Below are 21,840 nucleotides of genomic sequence, written 5' to 3' on the forward strand. Positions count from 1 at the left end.
CAAACCAAAGGCTTGGTTTACATGCACACTAATATTCTGATTATGACAATATTCCAAATTTGACACGGGTCATGTAAACAGCATAGTCTGTGTGGATATTCCGAACTTATTCCAAATGGAGCATCTTCTGATCAAGACGTGGAATATGCCGATAAAAAAGTAATTTAGGAGTGTTGGGGTCTGACTACCCAGATAGCAGTCAGTTCTACAACGTATTAGCACTTGCTAATGTTTTTGTATGGATATAAACACATGCCAATATTTTAGCATTTAAAAACTGCAGCTCAGTGAAATTGTATTAATATTATTATTTTACAGAAAAACCACGTTTCAGCTTTTAAGACACATTTCTGATGAAAGAAATACAAAAATACCCCGTGGAACAGAGGTTAGCCCAGAGGTGGGGTGGGATTTTAGGTCTCCATGGCAACAACACAACCCATAATGCAGTACATAGGCCAGGTCTGGGCCAGCAGCACATTCGTAATCTGATATCAGTATTTGGGCCAGAGCTGGGCCACAGCTGGGGTTAATTATAAAAGTTAGAATGTTGTAGTATGTGGGCCAGAACTGGGCCACAGCATTTTACAATGTGTTTAAAACGCATCGGGCCAGGTCAGGCCTACTTACGTTTCATCTGACACTCATTCTGTATATTGGCCAGTTTCGGGCCGAGGACCCGGGCGTATACTGGGCCAGAAGAAACACAATTATGTGGCCCAACAATGGGCCAGATGAATTTTGCTATCTGGGTATATGGCTTCAACATGTGCTGTAGAACAAAGAATCAGGTCTTCCCTTTTGCAAGCAAAGGTTTCATCCTGATTGTGGTTTGATGAGCACCAAACCTCCTCTGAAGGAATTTCACATTAGGGTGTGAGTTTCCTCCCCCCAAAAACGATGCGTTCCTGAAGTCACCTGAATGCACCGCTGCAATCTCATTGGCCGAGAGCCAAGACACCCCAGGACCCCTGTAGTTCAGCAACTGTTCTACAAAACTGCCTGCAGATCCCACCTCAATGCTTTTTTCCACCGATCCCTCCGGGATCGCAGGAGGCGCGCATCAACGTTGCTTCTCTTTTTAAACCAAAATCCTATTCATATGGCCGAATCCACCAAACTGTCTATTTTATCTTTGTTCGCATCCACGAAGCGAACCCTTTTAATCCTGCAGAAGTGAAGAGACAAGACTTCTTCAGAAAGAGAGAGAGCTCACACCCTCCACCCTCACCAAGCGCCTCGTCTGCTCCGGCCATAAGGACGCGAAAGTCCCTTCTCCAGACGACAGCGATTCTCTTCCCCCGAGAGAAACACGGCTTCCGACGCCAATTGTAAGAAATTTGAGTAAAAAACTGTAGTTAGTAGATATAATAAAAGTGTTTAATAATTCATAATTAATAATTCATAGTTAGTCATAATCATAAGGGTTTCGAGGATGCATAATTAAGATAAACAAACATGCAGAAGCATGAAACTTCTGCCAAGTTGCAGAAGTATAAACTTTCATTTTGAAGGATTATTATAGATGGGATTAAAACGTAACTGACAGTCATTGAATGTGATAGTAAACACAGGGGCAGACAGTAGAATACACTCCTGGAAGGTAGCCAATAGCAATTGAGATAGACGGAAGGGGAGGTGTGTCAAACAGATGTGGGAGGTTTTAATTTAAAATACTTTTTCCTCGCGCTCTGTGCCATGGCTCCCGGACGACAGACGTGTTTTCACCGGAGGAGCCGAGCGAGGTTTTTTGCAAATGGGGTTTTATTGATTTAATATGTCATGGGAGTACATACTCCAATGTATTACTGTAAATGTACTTACATCAGTGGAATTAAATTCCTTATAATTGTAAACCAGTTTTGGTAGCGTTATTATTGCAGTGTGTCGACGGCACAAGGAAGCCGGCCACATGGCTGGCTCGGCCTCCCCTTTGTTATGAGGTAAAAAATACTATCTTAACAAATTTGGCAACCACGAAGGGACAGTCTTACCGGCCTCGCTGTGTGTGCTGAAGGCCGCGTTAGTCAAGCAGACATCCTGGGCCCACAATATCGGTAGGCAGAGCCGTTTCATGAAATCTGTGAGGTAGTTTCTAGGATCTTAGAGGTATTTCTGCTTGGCTAAGCGTTGCTAACGGCTAGCTCTGTGTGGCCGGTGGGTACGTTCCACGAGGGAGGCCATGTTCCACTGAGGTAAGTACGATTTGCTGTCTGAAGTATGATGAACTTAAGGGATTAGTCAAGAGTATAAGGATCCTAAGAATTAATTAAAGACGGACAGCGCTGTGTAAGTAAATCACCACATTGGAATCAAACAAGCTGTGGTACAGGCGAAACTGCTTTGCTCATGCTGGGAGTCTCCTTCGGCCCAACATAAGTATTGTTAGGCCTGCAGATAGCTAGTTTAAAGCAGTTATGTAGCGAGGCGAACTGAGATGTTGTGGCTTTGAGGGGCTTAGGAGTGCAATCCTTTGTGGGCTTTGTCCACGAGTATCGGGTCTCGTCGCATAAGCTGCTTAGAGAGCTAGGCTAGCGGGAGTTAGCTTCTGAGGCTGTGGCTTCAGGAAAGACACACTCGCTTGTTTTGGCTGTGAATGGATAATTAGTGGATCGTGTGGATGATTCGGAAGACGTAGAATAAGGGCTTTTGGTGAAACTAGACAGACTGGGTGAGTGGTTTGTGGCGTTGGCAGTGAATAACTCGCGTTTCATATACGTAACAGTGAACTCAGGTCCGGAGGAGCTAAAGCCTGTTAACCGGAGGTTTAAGGGATAATAACAATAATACGTGTGACTAGTCTGTGTTTTAGCAGCGTGGAAATACGTTTAAAATGATGACTAAATAAGTCCAATAATACGTGTGACTAGTCTGTGTTTTAGCAGCGTGGAAATACGTTTAAAATGATTAATATTGCATGATCGCGCTGTGGGGAGCTAACGCTAGCTACGTGTAGCTCCGGCGTTGCGGTACTCTGTATGTAAAATAAGTGCTTATAAAATAAAATAACGGCTGGATTGAGAGAGGAGACAGAAGGCGTATGAGTGGAATTAAAGTGTGGGATTTTGGTGATACTTGTGTGTGCGTACGCTTTATTAGAAGCTCCGTTTTTGTCGTTAGCATTGCGGTTAGCATATCTGTTACAAAAAAGCCGGTTTCATGACAACTTCCGGTTCGGCGCAGAACAACTTCCGGTTTGGCGCAGACGGCAAGGCAAGTTTATTTGTATAAGCACAGCTCAAAGTGCTTCACATAAAACCATTAAAAGCATCAAAACATAAGGCAAAAGAAAAGGAGATTTAAAAACAATTAAACAGAAGGAATAACTGCAGATAACCGTAAAGAAGTGTTTAGAATCTGAATTTTTCAGAGATTCATTGTCTAAGAGCTGTGAGCTTATATCCTGACCTTAGTTTTAATTAAGCATTATAACTTTAGTCGTTGACTTTGGTTTTAGTTCAGCATTTTAACAAAGATTAATGGTTTCAGTTGTGTTTCTTCAATTCTTGAACTTAATTGTGACTCATTATTGTGCAGACCAGAGTGTAAGTGCAGTTCAACAGTTTGACTTGCATTGGTATTTCTGATTGAATATCTTTGAACACAGTTATTGATTTTAGAGTTGAAATTAATATTTAATTGATTAATTATTCATTGTTTTTTAATTTCATTTTACTTCCAATTTTAAACCTTTCGAATTCTGATTTGGAACTGGATTGTGATTGTGATTCTGATTTAGATGTTGAGTTTGATTTCGGAATTCCAGCTTCAATTTTGGATTCGAGATTCCTTCACATATCCAGTATTGACTAATTTTGGTACATTTACTAATTTACACAGTTCCTAAGAATCAATTTTGACACGGACGGCGCAAACATATTTGAGAGATCGTTGACCTCTCTTACACTACAGACGTATGCTAACATTTACTGCTGAACTTTTGGCAGTTCTGTGTTTGTTTTAGTCAAGGTGCGTGGTTGAGTGGGTCCAGATCTGGGAAGTGGAGCAGCGGATCCCAGTTTTGGAGTCAGCGGCCACACGCCATACAGCACAGAGGGTGAGTTGACTTTGATTCATGTGATGACAAGCATGCACATTTAATACACACATTTGAATACTCCTAGGCTGCATAATGTTTACATTAAAGAAGCAGAGTAAGGAAGTAGGAGAGCTGGTAAAATCCAACGGACAAGCTGAGTTTGTGCCATGGGGACATCGAGACATGGACGCACTGGAAAAGGCGTTGCCACCGCTGGCAGGTGGAGCCAATCCGTGGATCCGTGTCTTTGAAAAACTCACAGCAGCTGATAAATTGGCATTGGGAGACATCCGTGCCGTGATGATCCACACCGAAGGAACAGCCAAATTGAACATTTTGGAGGTAAGTACAGGAACGACCAACAGGGGGGATGAAACCCCATTTGACAACTTTCGAGGAGTTTTCTGGTCAGCAATGCGGAGAATCTGGGCCAAAAAACCAAAAACGAACTCTCTTTCGGGACTGAAGATAAAACCAGAGGAAGAAACCCATCAGTACCTGAGGAGAGCTGAAGAAGAGTGGCAGAGGGCAACAGGGGGGAGACATGACGGCAATGAAGCCACCGCTGTAGTATGGCGACACACTGTGCAGATGGGCCTGCCTCCACCGGTACGGACAGCGCTGGGAGAAGTAGTAGGCTTGAGCAACATGAAAGATGCCATGTGGAGGAAACACCTAACTCACTACAACCAGCGACAGCTAACTGAGAAGACAAAAGGACAGGAAGACATAGAGAGAATGCAGCGGCGACTGCTGAAACTGCAAGTAGCAGAGGTCGACAGAGAATTAAATATAATCTGGGCCAAGAAACAGATGATAGCAGCAGAAGCCCAGCAGCCACCAACTCCAGCAGAGCCAGCCCCCATGGTGGAGTACTACCAGCCTCCGCCCTATAGAGGCAGAGGACGTGCACGTGCATCCAACAGAGGCAGAGAATATGGAAGAGGCAGAGCTTACCAAGCAGGCGGATATGGCCAACCAGGAAACAGAGAAAACCCTGACAGGTTTGGTGAGTGCTACGTATGTGGGAGATGGGGCCATTGGGCCCGAGACTGCCCAAGGCAAATGGGAAGAGGAAGACAGCCCAATGCACCACCACAACATGCTCCGTTCCCACCACAACATCAGCAGTACCTACGACCAGGTCCAGCTGGACCTCCTCCCATGAGACATCAACAGATGCCCATGCTGTCACCAGGACCATGGGGGGGTTCAGTGTATAGCCAGCCATGTGATCCCTTACAGCAGAGATATCGAGGTGAAGGGAAGATATGGTAAGGTGTCAAACATTTTTTGTAGATCCACATTTAGAATAGTTTCCAGTAAAGGTGGTACTCACAAATTTTGAGATTTAATAACGTCATGATAAACCACAACTAGACTTGCTAACTCTAGAAAGTGAGAAATATACGGGAGCTCTAACTAACATGAGCCGAGTGTTGTTTTCTCAGGTGACAAACGCAGAAGCAGCAGCTGACGAAAGGAAGCAGGCTGATGTGTCACCAGGCAGTCTGGTGTGGATAAGAGTCCATGAGCGCAGGTGGAGTGAACCAAGGTGGACCGGTCCATGGGAGGTAGTATTGGCAACCTCACATGCAGTAAAGGTGAAAGGTAAAACTGGAGCTACTTGACACCACCTCACTCACTGTGCAGCAGCGAAGGTAACGAGTGTGACACTCGCAGAGACAGGAGTGAACATCAGACAGGAAAATTTGAAGCCAAAGACACCTCAAAAGAGGGGTTAGACAGTACTGAAGATGACGTTTCCCCCACAGTTTAAGCGAGGCCTTCCATTGGGAGACTCTAGCTTCAGTAGGTTATGGAAGTCTGTAATTACTTTCGTCCTGATTTCAGTAGTTTCCCTCTTAGTGTGGGGAATTAACCACAGACAGGAGCCAGAACACATGCATGACTACATCAGGATTCGAAATTTAGCTTCAGTAACTAATCAAACCGATCTCAGACCACGTAGAGAGGCTTCTCCGACGACACTCACCTATGAAAATGTAACTCTCACTCTTACGTTCAAAGAAGGTACAACATCAACGGTCCAGTTCGACTTCTGTGAAGTCGTTTCCTGTCCCAGGTATGAACACACCTACGGGTGGATGACCAAAACCTTGTGCATCATAACTGACGAGTGTGGGCCCGCCACAAATAAGTATGGTAAGCTGTTATCGTATTATAACTGTGCGTGTGAAGATTGGGGATGGGCAACGATGAACACAGGTGGCGAGGGTTTAGGAAAAGACCCCAACCCAGGTCTTAAAGACCGACTAAAGATGTTAAATGCCCCAGCTTCTTATCACATGTGTAGAAAAGGGGTGGGTAGATGTAATCCTTTAAGACTTACCTTAACAGACCCAAAATTGACTGACGGAGGACTTTACGTAGTACAGGGAAAGGCTACTGATAGTCCTGCCCCACAAGGGCTCATTAGGATTATTGTTAAGCCTGTAAAAAGACCAGGTTCGACATACGACTGACGCAGAGAATGAGGTAAGGGGTGGAAACTGGAATGGCAGATGGGAATTTATGGTGGGTACAATAGACGGCTTCAAGTCAGTAGTACAGATTGTATTGGGTGTTCAGGACCTAGCAACACCAGTTCCTTCAAGATTCAGACTCATAAGTCCTGAAATTAGTTGTATTTTAACTCTGTTTACTGATGACACTTTGCCCCTCCAACACACTTGTCAGAGGCTACACTGGCATTACCCACCTGTAGAATATAATACCCCACCTCTGTTCAAAGTTACAGAGGGTCCATTTGATTGTATAGTCTCAGATACCGCTAAGGGCCCAATGTAGGTAGTATTATTGCAAATTAATGCAAATTGTAGCAACAGTCACAACGCTAGCGACTATCTATATAACAGTGTGTTAAGACAGACAGCACCTAGAGCTGATTTATGGTGATGGTGTGGAGGAAGAACCATATATCCAATCCTGCCTAAAGATTGGACAGGTAGATGTGCGTTGATGCAACTTATATTGTCATTCTATATCCTGCCTGTCACTGATGCACCTTATGGAGAACTCATCTCTCCACGCCCACATGCTAACAGAAGATCCAAAAGAGATGCCGGTGGCCCGAAGGGAGCCTTTGATGACCAAGTGTACATAAGATGTCATAAGACTGCCAAGGGGGGTGTCTAATGACTTTCAAGCCAGAAATCAAATAGCAGCAGATTTAGAATCTGTTTTCTCTCAGAGGGTGATGATTAATAAAAATGTCGATTGGATCAACTACATTTACTATAACCAACAGCGTTTAGTAAACTTCACCAGTGACGCCATATCAGGACTGCATGCACAGCTGGCGAAGACTAGTTTAATGACCTTGCAGAACAGAATGGCATTAGATATGATTTAGCAGAGAAAAGTGGCGTGTGCCAGATGTTTGGGTCTGCGTGCTGTACTTTCATTCCAAATAACACAGCTCCTGATGGATCGGTGACCAGGGCTCTGGAGGGACTGACAGCACTCAGCCAAGAGCTAGCAGACAACTCTGGTGTCACGAATCCATTCACCGACTGGTTGGGAAGTATGCTTAGCCAGTGAAAACATACATTTTTGGCAATCGTAATTATTCTGTGTGCTGTCATCATAAGCCTCCGAGTTGTCTGTGGATGGGGGTTCCCTTGCATCCGTGGACCTCTACAGGGGTTTGTTGCTTCACCGATGAGCCAGACACCAGTCCAGGCAACCAGTTATGTGACGAGGATGAGGACGAATTGGAGCTTCTGATGGCCACAGTCTAGATGAGGCCACCAGAGGGACTTCACGAGCGGTTCCTGACCATCCTCTCGGAGATCCTGAAGGACCTGATAAAGGCCCAGATGGACTTCTAAACCATCCAGTGAGATGTTGGAAGTTTGGAAAATAGACGGATTGTTTTGGATGAGTATTTGGAGATTAAATTTTTTGTTTAATTGGGTTATAAAGGGATTTTAGGGTGTAAAGATTAAGAAATGTAATTTTGTCACGTGTAAAAGAACAGTCAAGGCTTCTCAGTATGTGTTCTCTAGCCTACAGACTGTATCCTGATCCTGCCAGCCCCAAGACATGGAAGGCAGTGACTTCCAACGCACTCTATCTTGAAACGAACTGAACAGAAATACTTGAAATGATATCTGTGTGCATGAATTCTTTGCCTCGGTTTAGATAGATAGGGAGCCTTTCCCTGGATTGAGTAGGGGGGAGGTCTCCAGGGACATTTGCATAACTAACTACATTTGAGTAGCTAACTCACAGTGAACTGTGAGTTAGGGGGGAATTGTAAGAAATTTGAGTAAAAAACTGTAGTTAGTAGATATAATAAAAGTGTTTAATAATTCATAATTAATAATTCATAGTTAGTCATAATCATAAGGGTTTCGAGGATGCATAATTAAGATAAACAAACATGCAGAAGCATGAAACTTCTGCCAAGTTGCAGAAGTATAAACTTTCATTTTGAAGGATTATTATAGATGGGATTAAAACGTAACTGACAGTCATTGAATGTGATAGTAAACACAGGGGCAGACAGTAGAATACACTCCTGGAAGGTAGCCAATAGCAATTGAGATAGACGGAAGGGGAGGTGTGTCAAACAGATGTGGGAGGTTTTAATTTAAAAGACTTTTTCCTCGCGCTCTGTGCCATGGCTCCCGGACGACAGACGTGTTTTCACCGGAGGAGCCGAGCGAGGTTTTTTGCAAATGGGGTTTTATTGATTTAATATGTCATGGGAGTACATACTCCAATGTATTACTGTAAATGTACTTACATCAGTGGAATTAAATTCCTTATAATTGTAAACCAGTTTTGGTAGCGTTATTATTGCAGTGTGTCGACGGCACAAGGAAGCCGGCCACATGGCTGGCTCGGCCTCCCCTTTGTTATGAGGTAAAAAATACTATCTTAACACGCTGCACGAGCCCAATGAAGCTCAGAAGACTCTCCTCAATCACCACGATTGCATCGTACCGTAAGGCAAAATAGAGTCTGGGCAGAGTTAGAGAGAGTTTAATTTGTGTTTATTGTATCTTGTTTGTGTGCTTAAAGTACTGTTCATTTTTATAACGAGGTGTATGCTTAATAATCGCAGACACTAACGATCGCTGAGATCGTAGGGGTTGGGTAGGAGTAGCGTGTATTCCATGCTACTGTGATTTATGGTGAGACAGCCGCCTAGTGAGGTCGAAGCTGCTTCTCAGTTCAGGAGGTCAGAACCGCCGGCTGAGACAAAGAGTCGCTGGTCTCTCCCCTGGCTGAGAGAGCAACCTTCTGTACTCCCGCGCAGCGCAGAGGATCGTAATCGCTTGTTTTATTTCATTTTGTTTTGTTCCTTTCCCTTTTACTAACACACACACATATAGCTTTGAGCTCATCGAGCTACGTGCTGAACAGCTACCAGCACATGTAGACACCGGGTCTCCTGTTGGCTCTCCGCCATTTTGGGTCTCACGCATGAGAGACGTCACCACGTCCCAACTACGTCACACGTCACTGAGCTGTTCCCTCGCTCCCCCCCCCTTGCTCACACATACACCCCCCCCCCCACACACACACACACACACACACACACACACACACACACACACTCCCCCCCTCTTTTCAATAGTCTGTTGATTTTAGAGCGTGCTCATGAATGTATAGTTGTTGTTAGTTTAGATATTAGTTGACTTGATCATTAGTATTAGAACTTAATAAACTGTTATATTTTAAAGAGCAGCTGTCTGTGATTACTGTGATCACCATCCCTCCCATCCATGTCCTCTGTCCTCTAAAGCAGCGGTTCCCAAACTTTTTAGGCCGCGCACCCCCTTCTACATCCCGACCGGGTTCGCGCACCCCCCCCCCCCCCCTTAAAAAAAAAGAAGAAAAAAAAAGAAGCAACAGAGCCTTTTAAGCCTTCATAGCCGCATAAGAATCGGACCAATGAGTGAACAGTTTGCTCGCGCGTGGCATTTGTTTACAAGATTTAGTCCGCTGTTAAATGTTGCAGTGTGAACACAAACCGAACAAAGGAGCAACTGCAACAAAGCAAACGAACTGAAGGTGTGAAAACGCCCTGAAACACTGCAACAAAGTTTCAATAACTTTCAGTGACACAAGGCGTCACTTTTAAAGAGCAATACGGATCGCGAGCACACACGCACAGGCTCAGAGGCAGATTATCACATTTCATTTACAATTAATGAGCGACTAATGTAGCCAGGATGTCTTCGGACAAAGCATCGATGCGGCGCGACACAGTGTTGTTGGACACCGGGATCATGTCCAACTTTTTTGATTCTTTCTGCCCAATCATACACTCCACCATCTCTCTGGCAGCTGGCAAGCTCACGTCTTCGGCGATTGTGTGCGGTAGCCCCTTTCTCGCTATTCTGTAACCAGATATGAAGCACGTAGTGCGTCATTTATAGACCAACACATGAATGAGACTCCAGTTGTTTTTGGCTGTTTTGTAACTCCTCCAATTTCGATATTAAAATATGTAAGGGGCTTTTGACTTGCACTGGCATGCTTGGTGTTCAGGTGGCGACGTAAGAGCTTCAGACTGTTAGCCAGAACCTCACTGCACACCACGCACTGTGGCTTTGGGGAATCTGCGTTGCCAATCCAAGTGAAGCCCAGACACAGATACTTTTCATCATATTTCCTCTTTTTTTCCCAGTCTCGTCCGTCTCATCTTCCTCTGACTCTGGCTCGATTTCTTCTCCCGGTCTCTCCCCAATAACGCACCTCTCCGTTCCCCTCGCCTCCGATTCCTCTCTCTCTCTGTCCCTCTCCTCTTTTACGACTGATAGCTTCAGATGTCCCACCTGACAGTTTTTAAATTAAAATTACATTTTTTTTTTATATTTAATATTATTACACCATCAGACCGCCATTACACTTTTCCTCTCGCGCACCCCCTAGAGGCAGCTCGCGCACCCCACTTTGGGAATCCCTGCTCTAAAGCATCCACAACTATGGAGCAAAGTGCAAATTGGGAGATGGAATGTTAACTTGTGCTCTGCCCTGATCTCGTTATGAAACCCTCAGTTTTTCCGACGGTGTCCTCAGCAGCATTAAGTTCCATAAACCCGCCTGGCTCAGAGGCTAACCACAAGGACCAAGATTCACCAGCATCTTCTCTCAGCCCACAACAAGGTCTCTGTCATTATTGTAGCACTGTGCAAAACAAAACACATTCACTCAAGCTTGAGTCCCCTATCTAACACTTCAGGCTTTTTCTCTTCTGAAAATCAAAAGATCACAGCTGAGTCTTGTTTGAGGAATGTGTCAATGTGAAAGTCTGCACATTTTCATAGCCACTCTGATAGCCCTTATGTTTGAACGTTTGAAACATCTTCACTTTCTATTGCCCAAGCATTCCTGACATACCAAAAAACGTACACTCCCCCCCCCCCCCACACACACACACACGCACACACTGGCAGGCCAAACACTTTCTGCAGATACAACACCACTATAATACATATACTGGTCTGCTCTACATGTCAGTGGAAATGTTCTATTTTCTTAGTGTTATGTTAAGTTTGTGAAGTGTACTGTTTTGTGCATAGGGCAGAGTGCTTACGTTACACCTTAATGAAACACACATATCCAGCGCCACATGTGCATGACGCATGTCTAACCATTGTTAGTCTATGGAGATGTAGTCTATGAGAACATTGTTAGTCTATGGAGATGTAGTCTATGACACCATTGTTAGTCTATGGAGATGTAGTCTATGAGACCATTGTTAGTCTATGGAGATGTAGTCTATGAGACCATTGTTAGTCTATGGAGATGTAGTCTATGAGACCATTGTTAGTCTATGGAGATGTAGTCTATGACACCATTGTTAGTCTATGGAGATGTAGTCTATGACACCATTGTTAGTCTATGGAGATGTAGTCTATGACACCATTGTTAGTCTATGGAGATGTAGTCTATGAGACCATTGTTAGTCTATGGAGATGTAGTCTATGAGACCATTGTTAGTCTATGGAGATATAGTCTATGAGAACATTGTTAGTCTATGGAGATGTAGTCTATGGAGACCATTGTTGGTCTATGGAGATATAGTCTATGATAACATTGTTAGTCTATAGAGATGTAGTCTATGGAGACCATTGTTAGTCTATGGAGATGTAGTCTATGGAGACCATTGTTAGTCTATGGAGATGTAGTCTATGAGACCATTGTTAGTCTATGGAGATGTAGTCTATGAGACCATTGTTAGTCTATGGAGATGTAGTCTATGAGACCATTGTTAGTCTATGGAGATGTAGGTGTAATGTCAGCAGTTGGTCAGATCGCAGAGGTCTTCTCAGGCGCTAGTGAGGCGTTTATGGTGATGGTGCTTAGTTTGAAACTTTTCAACGCTCACAATGCACATGCACACATCCAAATATATCCACGAACAAATATCCACCTTTGTGATCTCTTGTCATATCTTGCTTATGTCATAGACAGTTATTCCACCAGACAGACGTGGTTAGAGACTGACTGGTGAACAGCCTTTTTCTCAGCAGTTAGCGGAGACCAAAGCAGAGGTTTGGTATCACACCAATAATAAATGTATAATTGAATTCACACACTTCTGACAGTATAAACTCCATAAAAATAGAATTAATGGCTGTTGTATTAATTTCAATAACTAATAAAAAGAACGCTTCATAAAATATGGTGCTGTGTGCTTATAAAAACACATTTTCCTGACATGGTGTGAGCTGAACATATCAGTTAAAATGTTGAGCACATAGTATTGATCAGCATGGTGTAACTAACAAAGTGTCGTATCGATTTATATATAAATCCTTTAGTTTTTTGATTATGAACATTCGTTTTGTCTTTGTTGATGATGACGTGATGTCATGACATTTCAAAATCAATATTTCAGGAGCTCACCGAAATCCCAGAGTGCTGATGTGCTGGCTGCCCAGCCTGGAGAGGCTCTTTTTGGCCAAGTCCTCCAAGTTGTTGGAGCCCTCGTCATTGACCACCATGGCCAGTATGAGCCCCGCCTCCACACCATCCACATACTTTGCAAGGCGACGACTCTCATCCTTACTACGGTATGTGTCAAACCTGTGGAAAGTAAGGGAGGTAAAAAGAGAAGAAAATCATTCTTGACTCTATTCCTAAAACAACAACAACAACAATCCTAAAACAAAGACGGGCCAGAAAATGCATTTTGAAAACCACTCTGCATGTAAAACAGTCCTCGGTACTCCATCAACCTCCAACAGCTATGATGTCGTAATTGCCCTATCTTAAGAAATTCATCATTGAGTTTCTGCCAAGACTACTGATATATGGGTCACAAATCCTCCCTTCTACTTGCACTAATTTACATCCTGAATAAATATGGAGATTGTAATAACAGAGCTGTACATTGCTGTAGAGGCAAGGGTTTCTCTGCACATTTCATCTAGCCAAACAGACCATGTTTGTGTGTGTTTAATTGAACATGTTTCACATAAGATATAAAAAGGAATGAAAATGTTAAAAGGCATCAAAATTTATAAAAATTGATTAAAGAAAAGAGTGTATTTACAGTGCAGTTTAGGCAACATATTTAATAATTGGCATAAAAGTGAAAATCAATCAAAATATTGTAAAATAATGTATTACTGTGTGGTGCACCACTATTAATTAGGGGGAAAACCCTATAATTAAACTAGGCAACATGTCCACATTGTGTTGTGGTAACTGTACACTTTGTGGTAGCACAAAATGCACTTAAGACAAAAAGAACGACTCCAGGTCCACAATGCAAATGTGCTTTACTTATATGAATATGATCAGATTTAGAAATAAAAGTATCATATTCATCTGCACCATGTCATGTAGCTAATACACTGAGGGGTGAATACGCAAAGAATGGACCGCGCGGCCAATGGGAGCACCAGGAATTGAGCGTCAAAATATATTAGGCTAATAATATTACAGCGCAAACACAAACATGAAGTTTTGCAGCTGAGTGCAATTATCCATATAAATGTGTGTGAGTGCAATGCGTCGGGGATGAAGGGTGAGAGATGCTTAAAAACCTCAGGGAAACATTGGTAGCACTTTATAATAACTACCGGTGCACACTATGAAGCATTAGTTAAGTATGAGTAAACACTTAATTCATCAGTTATAAAGCATTGTTCCGACATTAATAATTCATTAGTATGCAGTTCATAACAGTTATAAATGTTTTATTCTTGATTAATAAGCCTGTCTATTATGTGCTTCATTATTGTGTTTTCATACTTTATAAATGATGGATTCCCCATTTGTAAATGAAGTATTATATATTTTACAAAATTACAATCATGTATTTACCACAATAAAAGCTGTACATCAGTGTAGCTGACCTTCATTTGGAATAAAAAATGTGTTGAATAATTAAGCGTGAAAGGACATTAAGAATGATGTAAATTTCTCCATTTAATATCTGAGTATGATACAAAGCCAGAGCCATTAGATGCACATTTGTTTCCTTCACTACAACCTTGGAGTTAGACAGCTTACTAGATGTCAGCCAACACCCCATTTCCGCTCGAATTATGAGTCTCATGATCGTTGACCAACCGAGACGCAGCCTCTGCTTCGAGGGGACCCTTACCTGTCATCGTGCAGCACCTCTCCGGTCTTGGGTTCGATGATGTGGATAATGATGCCTCGGCTCCCCCAGCCTCTCTGGAACAGGTAGTTGTTTTGGTTGCTCTCTCCGGGATGGAGGGTCTTGTTGAGGAACGTCCATGACAGCTTCTTTTCTCCGTGGATCTCGAGTGTCCCTCCAGTCCCCACACCGATGTACTTCCTCCCAAAGTAGCTGTGATCATTATCACTGTCATCCAATCTGAGAACAGCATTGGAGAATTATGGACATTTAAATAATGTATGTCTATCTACAAATGCCATTTGAGGAAAGTAAGTATGCTTCAGTCTTCCTGTTCATGACCTTAATGTTGAAGTCACACGTCATCATATTTATGTCTTCAACAGGGCTGAAAGTCTACTCTACAGCCATGCTAGCAGCTCAGTGAGGTAGCATTTAGTAGTACAGCAGGAGCAGCAGTAGTAGTAGTGGTTGTAGTATTAGTGGTAGTAGGGGTAGTAGCAGTAGTAGTAGTCGTAGTAGGGCTAGTAGGGGTAGTATCAGTAGCAGTAGTAGTGGTTGTAGTATTAGTAGCAGTAGTGGTAGTAGCAGTAGTAGTTACTGTAGTCGTAGTAGTAGTAGTAGGCATGGTATTAGCAGTAGTAATAGTAGTAGTAGTAGTAGAAGTAGCAGTACTAGTAGTCGTGGCAGTAGAAGTAGTAGTAGCAGTAGTAGTTGCAGTAGTAGTAGTAGTAGTAGTCGCACTAGTAGCTGTAGTAGTAGTAGTAGTCGCGCTAGTAGCTGTAGTAGTAGTAGTAGTCGCGCTAGTAGCTGTAGTAGTAGTAGTAGTAGTCGTGCTAGTAGCTGTAGTAGTAGTAGTAGTCGCGCTAGTAGCTGTAGTAGTAGTAGTAACAGCAGTAGTAGTCACACTAGTAGCTGTAGTAGTAGTAGTTGCAGGAGTAGTAACAGCAGTAGTAGTAGTAGTAGTCGTAATTTAGTTTCTAAAGGTTGTCCCTAGTGAACGGAAATATGCGGACTATTCGTGTCCCTGTATACAAAACAAATAGATTTTATTTAGTGACAATTTCACCAAGTGCATTGAGACTGTATTGGCTTTCATGCTGAGCTTCATACAACTGTACCTTCCATGAAGGGAGATGGTGAGGTTGCCTTTAAAAGGACAGGCTGGGCTTCCAATGTGCAGTTCCCCCTTGTTCCCGATCAGAATGTGTTTTGTTCGAAGCAGTATGGCCCGGTTGGTGTCAGCAATCACCAGCTTTCCTAAAGGGGAGAGAGAGGGTGGAGGGGTGGTGGTGATGAAGCCTCCTGGCAGGCCATTCATGCCCCAGTGCCCTCAGACCCGTCTTACCATTTAAGGCCCTGGCCTCAGTTTGTACACAGACACAGAACAGATGTAGCTGGCCAACCAGCTGCGTTACCAGGTCTACAGTCCAATGATTCCAGTTCATCAGTGACGTGGTGATCTGCTTAACCTCAAACATCATCTCCTATATGTGCTAATTTTCTCTGAATGACAGAGGCCCTGCTTTCACCACCTTCTTGTCTTAAATAATGTTACTCTGTTTGTGCTTTAGTACAATATATTAAAGTATAAAACATATCAAAATTATTCCAAAGGCTATTTTGAATTTGTAATCCCTTTTAATTTGTCAAATATGACAGAAAATATGACAGAAAACTGTAAAATAATCAGAGCATTTTAGGTATCCGCCTATAGCACTAATTTACCCCGAAAAACACAACAAACATTTTCATTTGAATCATTGTGTTCGGTAAGTTAACCAGAGATCCCTTAACTAGTACGTTAATTTGAATGAAAAAACACCTTAATTTCAAAACCTTACAAATCCTTTAAAACAAGCAGATATTCCATTAACTTTAACTAATGAATTACAATCCCTTAAAAGTCATTTAAAATGCATTGTGTATTGCAAAATGTGTATTTTCATGGATTCTGTTTCATTGGTGACGAAGAGGCTGGTGGAGGCTGTTGCAGCTGTTAGTACTGTTGGCATGTAGATATCAGCAGAGTAATAGTGTCAACTGACTGTTAAGGCAGCCTGGTTCACTTCAATGAGTAGTTTGGATGTTACTAATGAGCTGGTAGCCAAACAGATGATGCTCGAATGAGCCAATGATACCGAGCATGAATTAAACAGCTGACCATCAGCTGATGTGAGTGTGACTTCTGTGCTCTGCCTTCACTGAATACTCTGTTGAGCAGTTACTAACAGTGAAATGGGGTTAATAATGTGTCCCTGTGTTAACTCTTCACTTAACTCTTATGCTTCAGTGTTTTAATATAAAAATCACTTTAATTTTCAGGGAAATACACTTATTTCCATCCAATCAAATGTGATTTAGGGTGACTAGCTTCACCCATTTTAGAAAGCAACACTTGACCATTATCTTCTGGGTCAAAGCAAGCATTGCAATATCATAGAAGGAGGAAAAAATGTATTTGTGCTTCCAGAATAATGGGGTTTAGGTCTAATTTATTCATTTTGAATCCTACTTATCAAACAATGTGGGTGGTAATCTTTGACAGACTGTTCATAAGTGGACGTAGTCACCATGAAGAAGCCCATTGGTTTGTGGACTACTTATTTGAAGCCTCGAGTTCGTCATTTTTGTTGAAGTGACAGGAGAGAGTAGAGCAAAGTACAATCGAACGCTGAATATTTCTAGGCGACCAAAATGTAAACACTCTGTATAATGGTTAAAGCTGTAAGAAGAAAACACAGACAACTTCCAGCCTGGAAAACGCCGTGGTAGCAATGTGTCAATCACTGTGTAGCCCCGCCCTAAAGCATACTTTGCTTTATGGGTCTATTTGACTCTAAATTATCCATAATTTACGAACTGAACATCATGTTGTATTGAAGAAGACTTGGCACTAGAGATGGAGACTATAAGCTCATATCTAGAGGAGTCGCCCCCTGATGGGCATTAGAGAGAATGCAAGTTGAAGACATGAAGCAATGGCTTTAAATTTTGGCTTTACATTTTTATAGAACTGTTTGCGCCGCGTGGCTTTTCTACAGCATAATATCTCCATCATTCCATATCAAGCTATTGTTAAGCTAAGCCCAAATTGAAGCAACCTGTTTTAAATTTGATTTAAATCCACCCACAATCATATCACATCCAGATATTCTGTTTGACTCAGAAATATGTCACATCTCTAACTACCATTTGACTGCGACTTTAAAGAAGGATGAACACGAGATGGAATGGTCTAGCTTACCTCCACTAAGAATCTCAATGGAGTGGACCGTAGCTGAAGTTGTGAGGAGGACCTTCCTGCCATAACCGATTGTAACACGGTGGTCTTCACTGTGTCCCGGCATCCATGGCTGCAGTCCTGGCTCCTTATCCGGACACACTGAAGGACACATAAAATACACCAACATTTATCTTCTAACGAGACTTTGTAACTTTTTACACAACTACTTCGGTAATTTTTCATGTGTGTAACACCATGAATAACTTGAAGAAGAGATTGTCCAAAAGTGCTCACAATAATCTCCATCAACAACACTACCAAGACACACTAAAGTCAGTTCTTGGAGAGAGGTCCAAGAGGCAGTGGGATACAGGTAGGAGGACGCTATGATGACAGGCTTTCATCCAACCTTTTAGTGTGTTCATTTACACTTTAGCCTTTAGATGTGGTAGACGCCATGTTGCACAAACTACCTGGATTCTTCATTCTGACTAATCTCCCCTCTGAGAATCGTCATCTTATTGTTTTTGAGCGGTTTGCGTGTCCCTGTGACCCTGGGACTTGTCTGGAACCAAACTCCTGGAGAAGGGCTGGACTCTCCTTTTCTGGAGCTGCCAACGTTGAGAGGCCCTGGACGGGTGTGGGGATACTCAGGAGCACCTGGCTGAGAGAAACTGTGTTTAAGTTATTCTCTCTGACTGCTGTTTGTTTCTATGCAATCTAACCCTGAGTGGTGCTTTGTTATTGGACTTTTGTTCTAGTCATGGATTGGCTACAACAACACCATGTTTGAGCATAGGGTGGTTCATGTATTTAAGTGCAGTGGCACCTCAACACCTTAGGCCAAAGATCGATGATACACTTTGTGGTTGTATCAAAGATCCTGATGAAATGGATCTTTAAGTCTCGCCTCCGAAAGAATTTCTAATGCATTAGATTAGGGACTTGGACATGGAGTTATGTTCAATGTAGGTTTGTGCCTGACATGGTAGCAAACATCAAAAAGAAGAGAAGGCTGTTCAACTGAAGGAGGAGGCCTTTCGGGCCTGGGGTCTCCTGAAGCAGCAGGCCGGCATAGGAGTCCAGAAGGACTGTGGCTTTGGTGGTTGCAGAAGCAGAAACCTGAGAGTGGGAGGAGTTTGAGGAGGCTATGGAAATACTTTGGGTTGGCCTGAAGGAAGTTCTGGCAAACCAACACATGACATAGTTGGGTAAAGCAGTGCTTGGCACAGGCTGTTTTCAGCAAGGGGGGAGAACTGCTGACCTTGACTGGGGATGTCGATTGGATGAAAGAGCTTATGAAGAACATCTAAATTCATATGTCCTCTGTGGAGGAGGCAGGGTTTGAGGACTTGGGAGAAGCATCACCCATCTGGCTTGAAAACACCTCGGGATCCTCAGAGCAAGTCGAAAAACATTGCTGGGGAGAGGGATGTGTGGACTACTTTTCTTTTTCTTTTTCCAGGTCAAATCGGAAATACAAAACACTTGGACATGTTTGGATTACAAGGAGCAACACACAAAATATAAAAGTATATATAAAATTTGGGTTTGTGTCAGTCCCTCGGAATCTATAAACAATAGCTTCTTTAAGAAACTGTGATAAACGCTTTAAAATCATGTTGAAATAAATGTAGCAAAATCTGTAAGTTACAACACAAGATTGATAAAATCATTAGTCGGCCTATTTGCACCTCAGGTTTGTCAGTGAAGTCTCTTTCATTCCTTGTCTACTAACTACTGTAGCTTTCTCAGGTCCTCTACTATCTATCTACATGGGGATACAATAGCACACAAGGTTATTGGATTGCTCACTCAAGAGGGTGACTGATAAACCCATGTGTCTGCCATTGTCAGCATAGCACTGAGACACTGTGTGTAACTGTCCAACCTGCCCAATAGAGTTTCAATCTATTGCTTTCTGGTGTGTATGTGGTGGTTACCTCATCTCCCTTCCACCAAATGGATCCGTCAATGGCATTGACTGGTCAGGGACCTGAATTGTCAAGTAGATTTCCCAGAGGGCTAACACAGACTGATAGGTGGTGAGGTGCAATCAGCTGGCTTCTGCTGTTTGGCTCTAGTGTCTGCTGCCCTGCTCTGAGGCACTATTTCCTATACCCTTCTCAATTATATCAATAAGCTATCCATCTTAACATACTAAGTCTAGTGACATTAGCATTGTGTCCAAGTCGCGTACTACTGTGTCAAACTTTGTCAAGCTTTATTCTTGATGTTGGAAAAAGTGTTGGACAAAACAAATCTTAACTCAAAGTACACTTACGAGTGTTTTTCTTGAGCTTCATGATATGGAGATAGCTCAGGTGTCATGACGTGACCTAAGGGTAGAATTGTGGTCATATGATAACAGGTGGTTATATATGGAGAGAGATAGTGACCCTTATCTCTGCTCATAGATGGTCTCTGATGATGAAAACTGACTCCTGATCAATGACTTTTGAACTGTTCACAGTGGATGTGAGCTGGTCTGGTGTTAATAAAAAGCTCACGTTTTTAGCAGTTCACAGGGGTCCAAACTAAGTTCCTGTTCAGCAGGATGTGATGTTTCACACTTCTGTCTGAGGAGGTAAAAGTCAGTTGTTTTATATCAGTTGCCCAGAGACTAACAATATGCTCATTAATTCAAACAAAAATGTTTCAATACATTTCAGGTAGGTTTACTTCATCTTTAGATTTACTTGTGCAAAAAAACTAGTTGGTTAGGCTTCAGAAAACTTTTAGCTGGCCTGTAACTGTCGTTAGCAAAGTTCGGAAGTTATGCAACAAACTATGTTGACTTGGTTTCACGCGGGGACATAAACTGGGAGAAAGTCCTGTGTTTGTTTGACCCTTCTAACCTTCCCTCCTGCCCCATACAGACTTAAACAAAGAAAAGTGATGCTTGCCAATATCGTCTTTGTTACACGCATTCCAAAAAAGCATATGAAATTGAATTTAAAAAAGGAAGCTATGCTACATCTAGGCAGTGCTGACAGCACTGAAATAATTCAGTCTGAACACTGCTGTGTTTGCGTTGACATAAAATGTGTTTTAGCAAGTAGTTTGTGGGGACACTTGCATGAAATGGAGAGGAAATGATGGAATACATCGTCTAAACAAAACAAATCCATCTTAACAACACATTTGCTAATGAGCTGAAGTCTGCTTAGCGCTCATATTTTTCACACATTTTGCCTATTTCCATTTCCATATTTCCTACTTAATCTGTATTATTATGAGGCTTGTCTCTATATCCATTATAAATAATCCTCATTTTATTTTCTGCTTATCGTTGATGTACTGGTGTTTGCTTTTTAATGTTCCACAGATGGCAGGGATTATTCAACTGTCATTTAATGAAACTGAAAAGTAAATCACTGTCCGAATATTTCTGTAACTTTCTGAAACTGACAATCGAATACTCACACTTTGACAAAAAGCAGACAACAGGTCGTATAAAACTAAATCTGTTGGAGCATTGGTCCTGTCCTGAGTTTCTTCTCCAGTCCTCACTGCTTCTTTGTTTTTCCACTGCACCGCGACTACATTCCAATAGAAATCAGGCCAGTTTTGGATTTTTCATATTTCTGTCAATGAAGTTTATGCTCTGATTACTTGATATCAGCCCAATGGTCCACTTAAACAGGCACAGGGCGTCAGGTATGACAATTTTAGATGTTATCCTGTGTGGAGCATCATCGTGGAAGAAAATTCAATACACAATTCTGTGTATTGAAAGCATCACAAGGTGTCGATGAATAGCTGTTCTGCATCATACATGGTTGTTCACATTCCTCATCATGAAAGTCTGTCTCCTTGTCAGGTCATGAAGCCGACTGCAACCTTGGTTTTGGAAACCTTGGACCCGTTGACTAACATTCTCTTGGCCAAGTTATGGCAGGAACTCAAGTCACTAGTCATGAAAGACATACATTGGATGTAGTTCAATCTTGTCGGTGGCTCTGTTCCCTGTTCCTG

General features: G+C 42.5%; 1 protein-coding gene across 1 annotated transcript in view; it reads right to left on the reverse strand.

The window, feature by feature from the left end:
• The window catches only part of cemip (cell migration inducing hyaluronidase 1), a 206,771-nt gene that overhangs the window by 93,363 nt on the left and 91,568 nt on the right, over positions 1-21,840 (reverse strand). Inside the window, exons 3-6 of the mRNA XM_079287577.1 lie at positions 17,884-18,021; positions 15,758-15,896; positions 14,640-14,876; positions 12,932-13,111 (exon numbers count right to left, since the gene is read on the reverse strand). Coding sequence (XP_079143703.1) covers positions 12,932-13,111; positions 14,640-14,876; positions 15,758-15,896; positions 17,884-18,021 — 694 coding nt within the window. The remainder of the gene's footprint in view (positions 1-12,931; positions 13,112-14,639; positions 14,877-15,757; positions 15,897-17,883; positions 18,022-21,840) is intronic.

Source organism: Melanostigma gelatinosum, assembly GCF_949748355.1.
Source record: "Melanostigma gelatinosum genome assembly, chromosome: 2".
NCBI classification, from domain to species: domain Eukaryota; kingdom Metazoa; phylum Chordata; class Actinopteri; order Perciformes; family Zoarcidae; genus Melanostigma; species Melanostigma gelatinosum.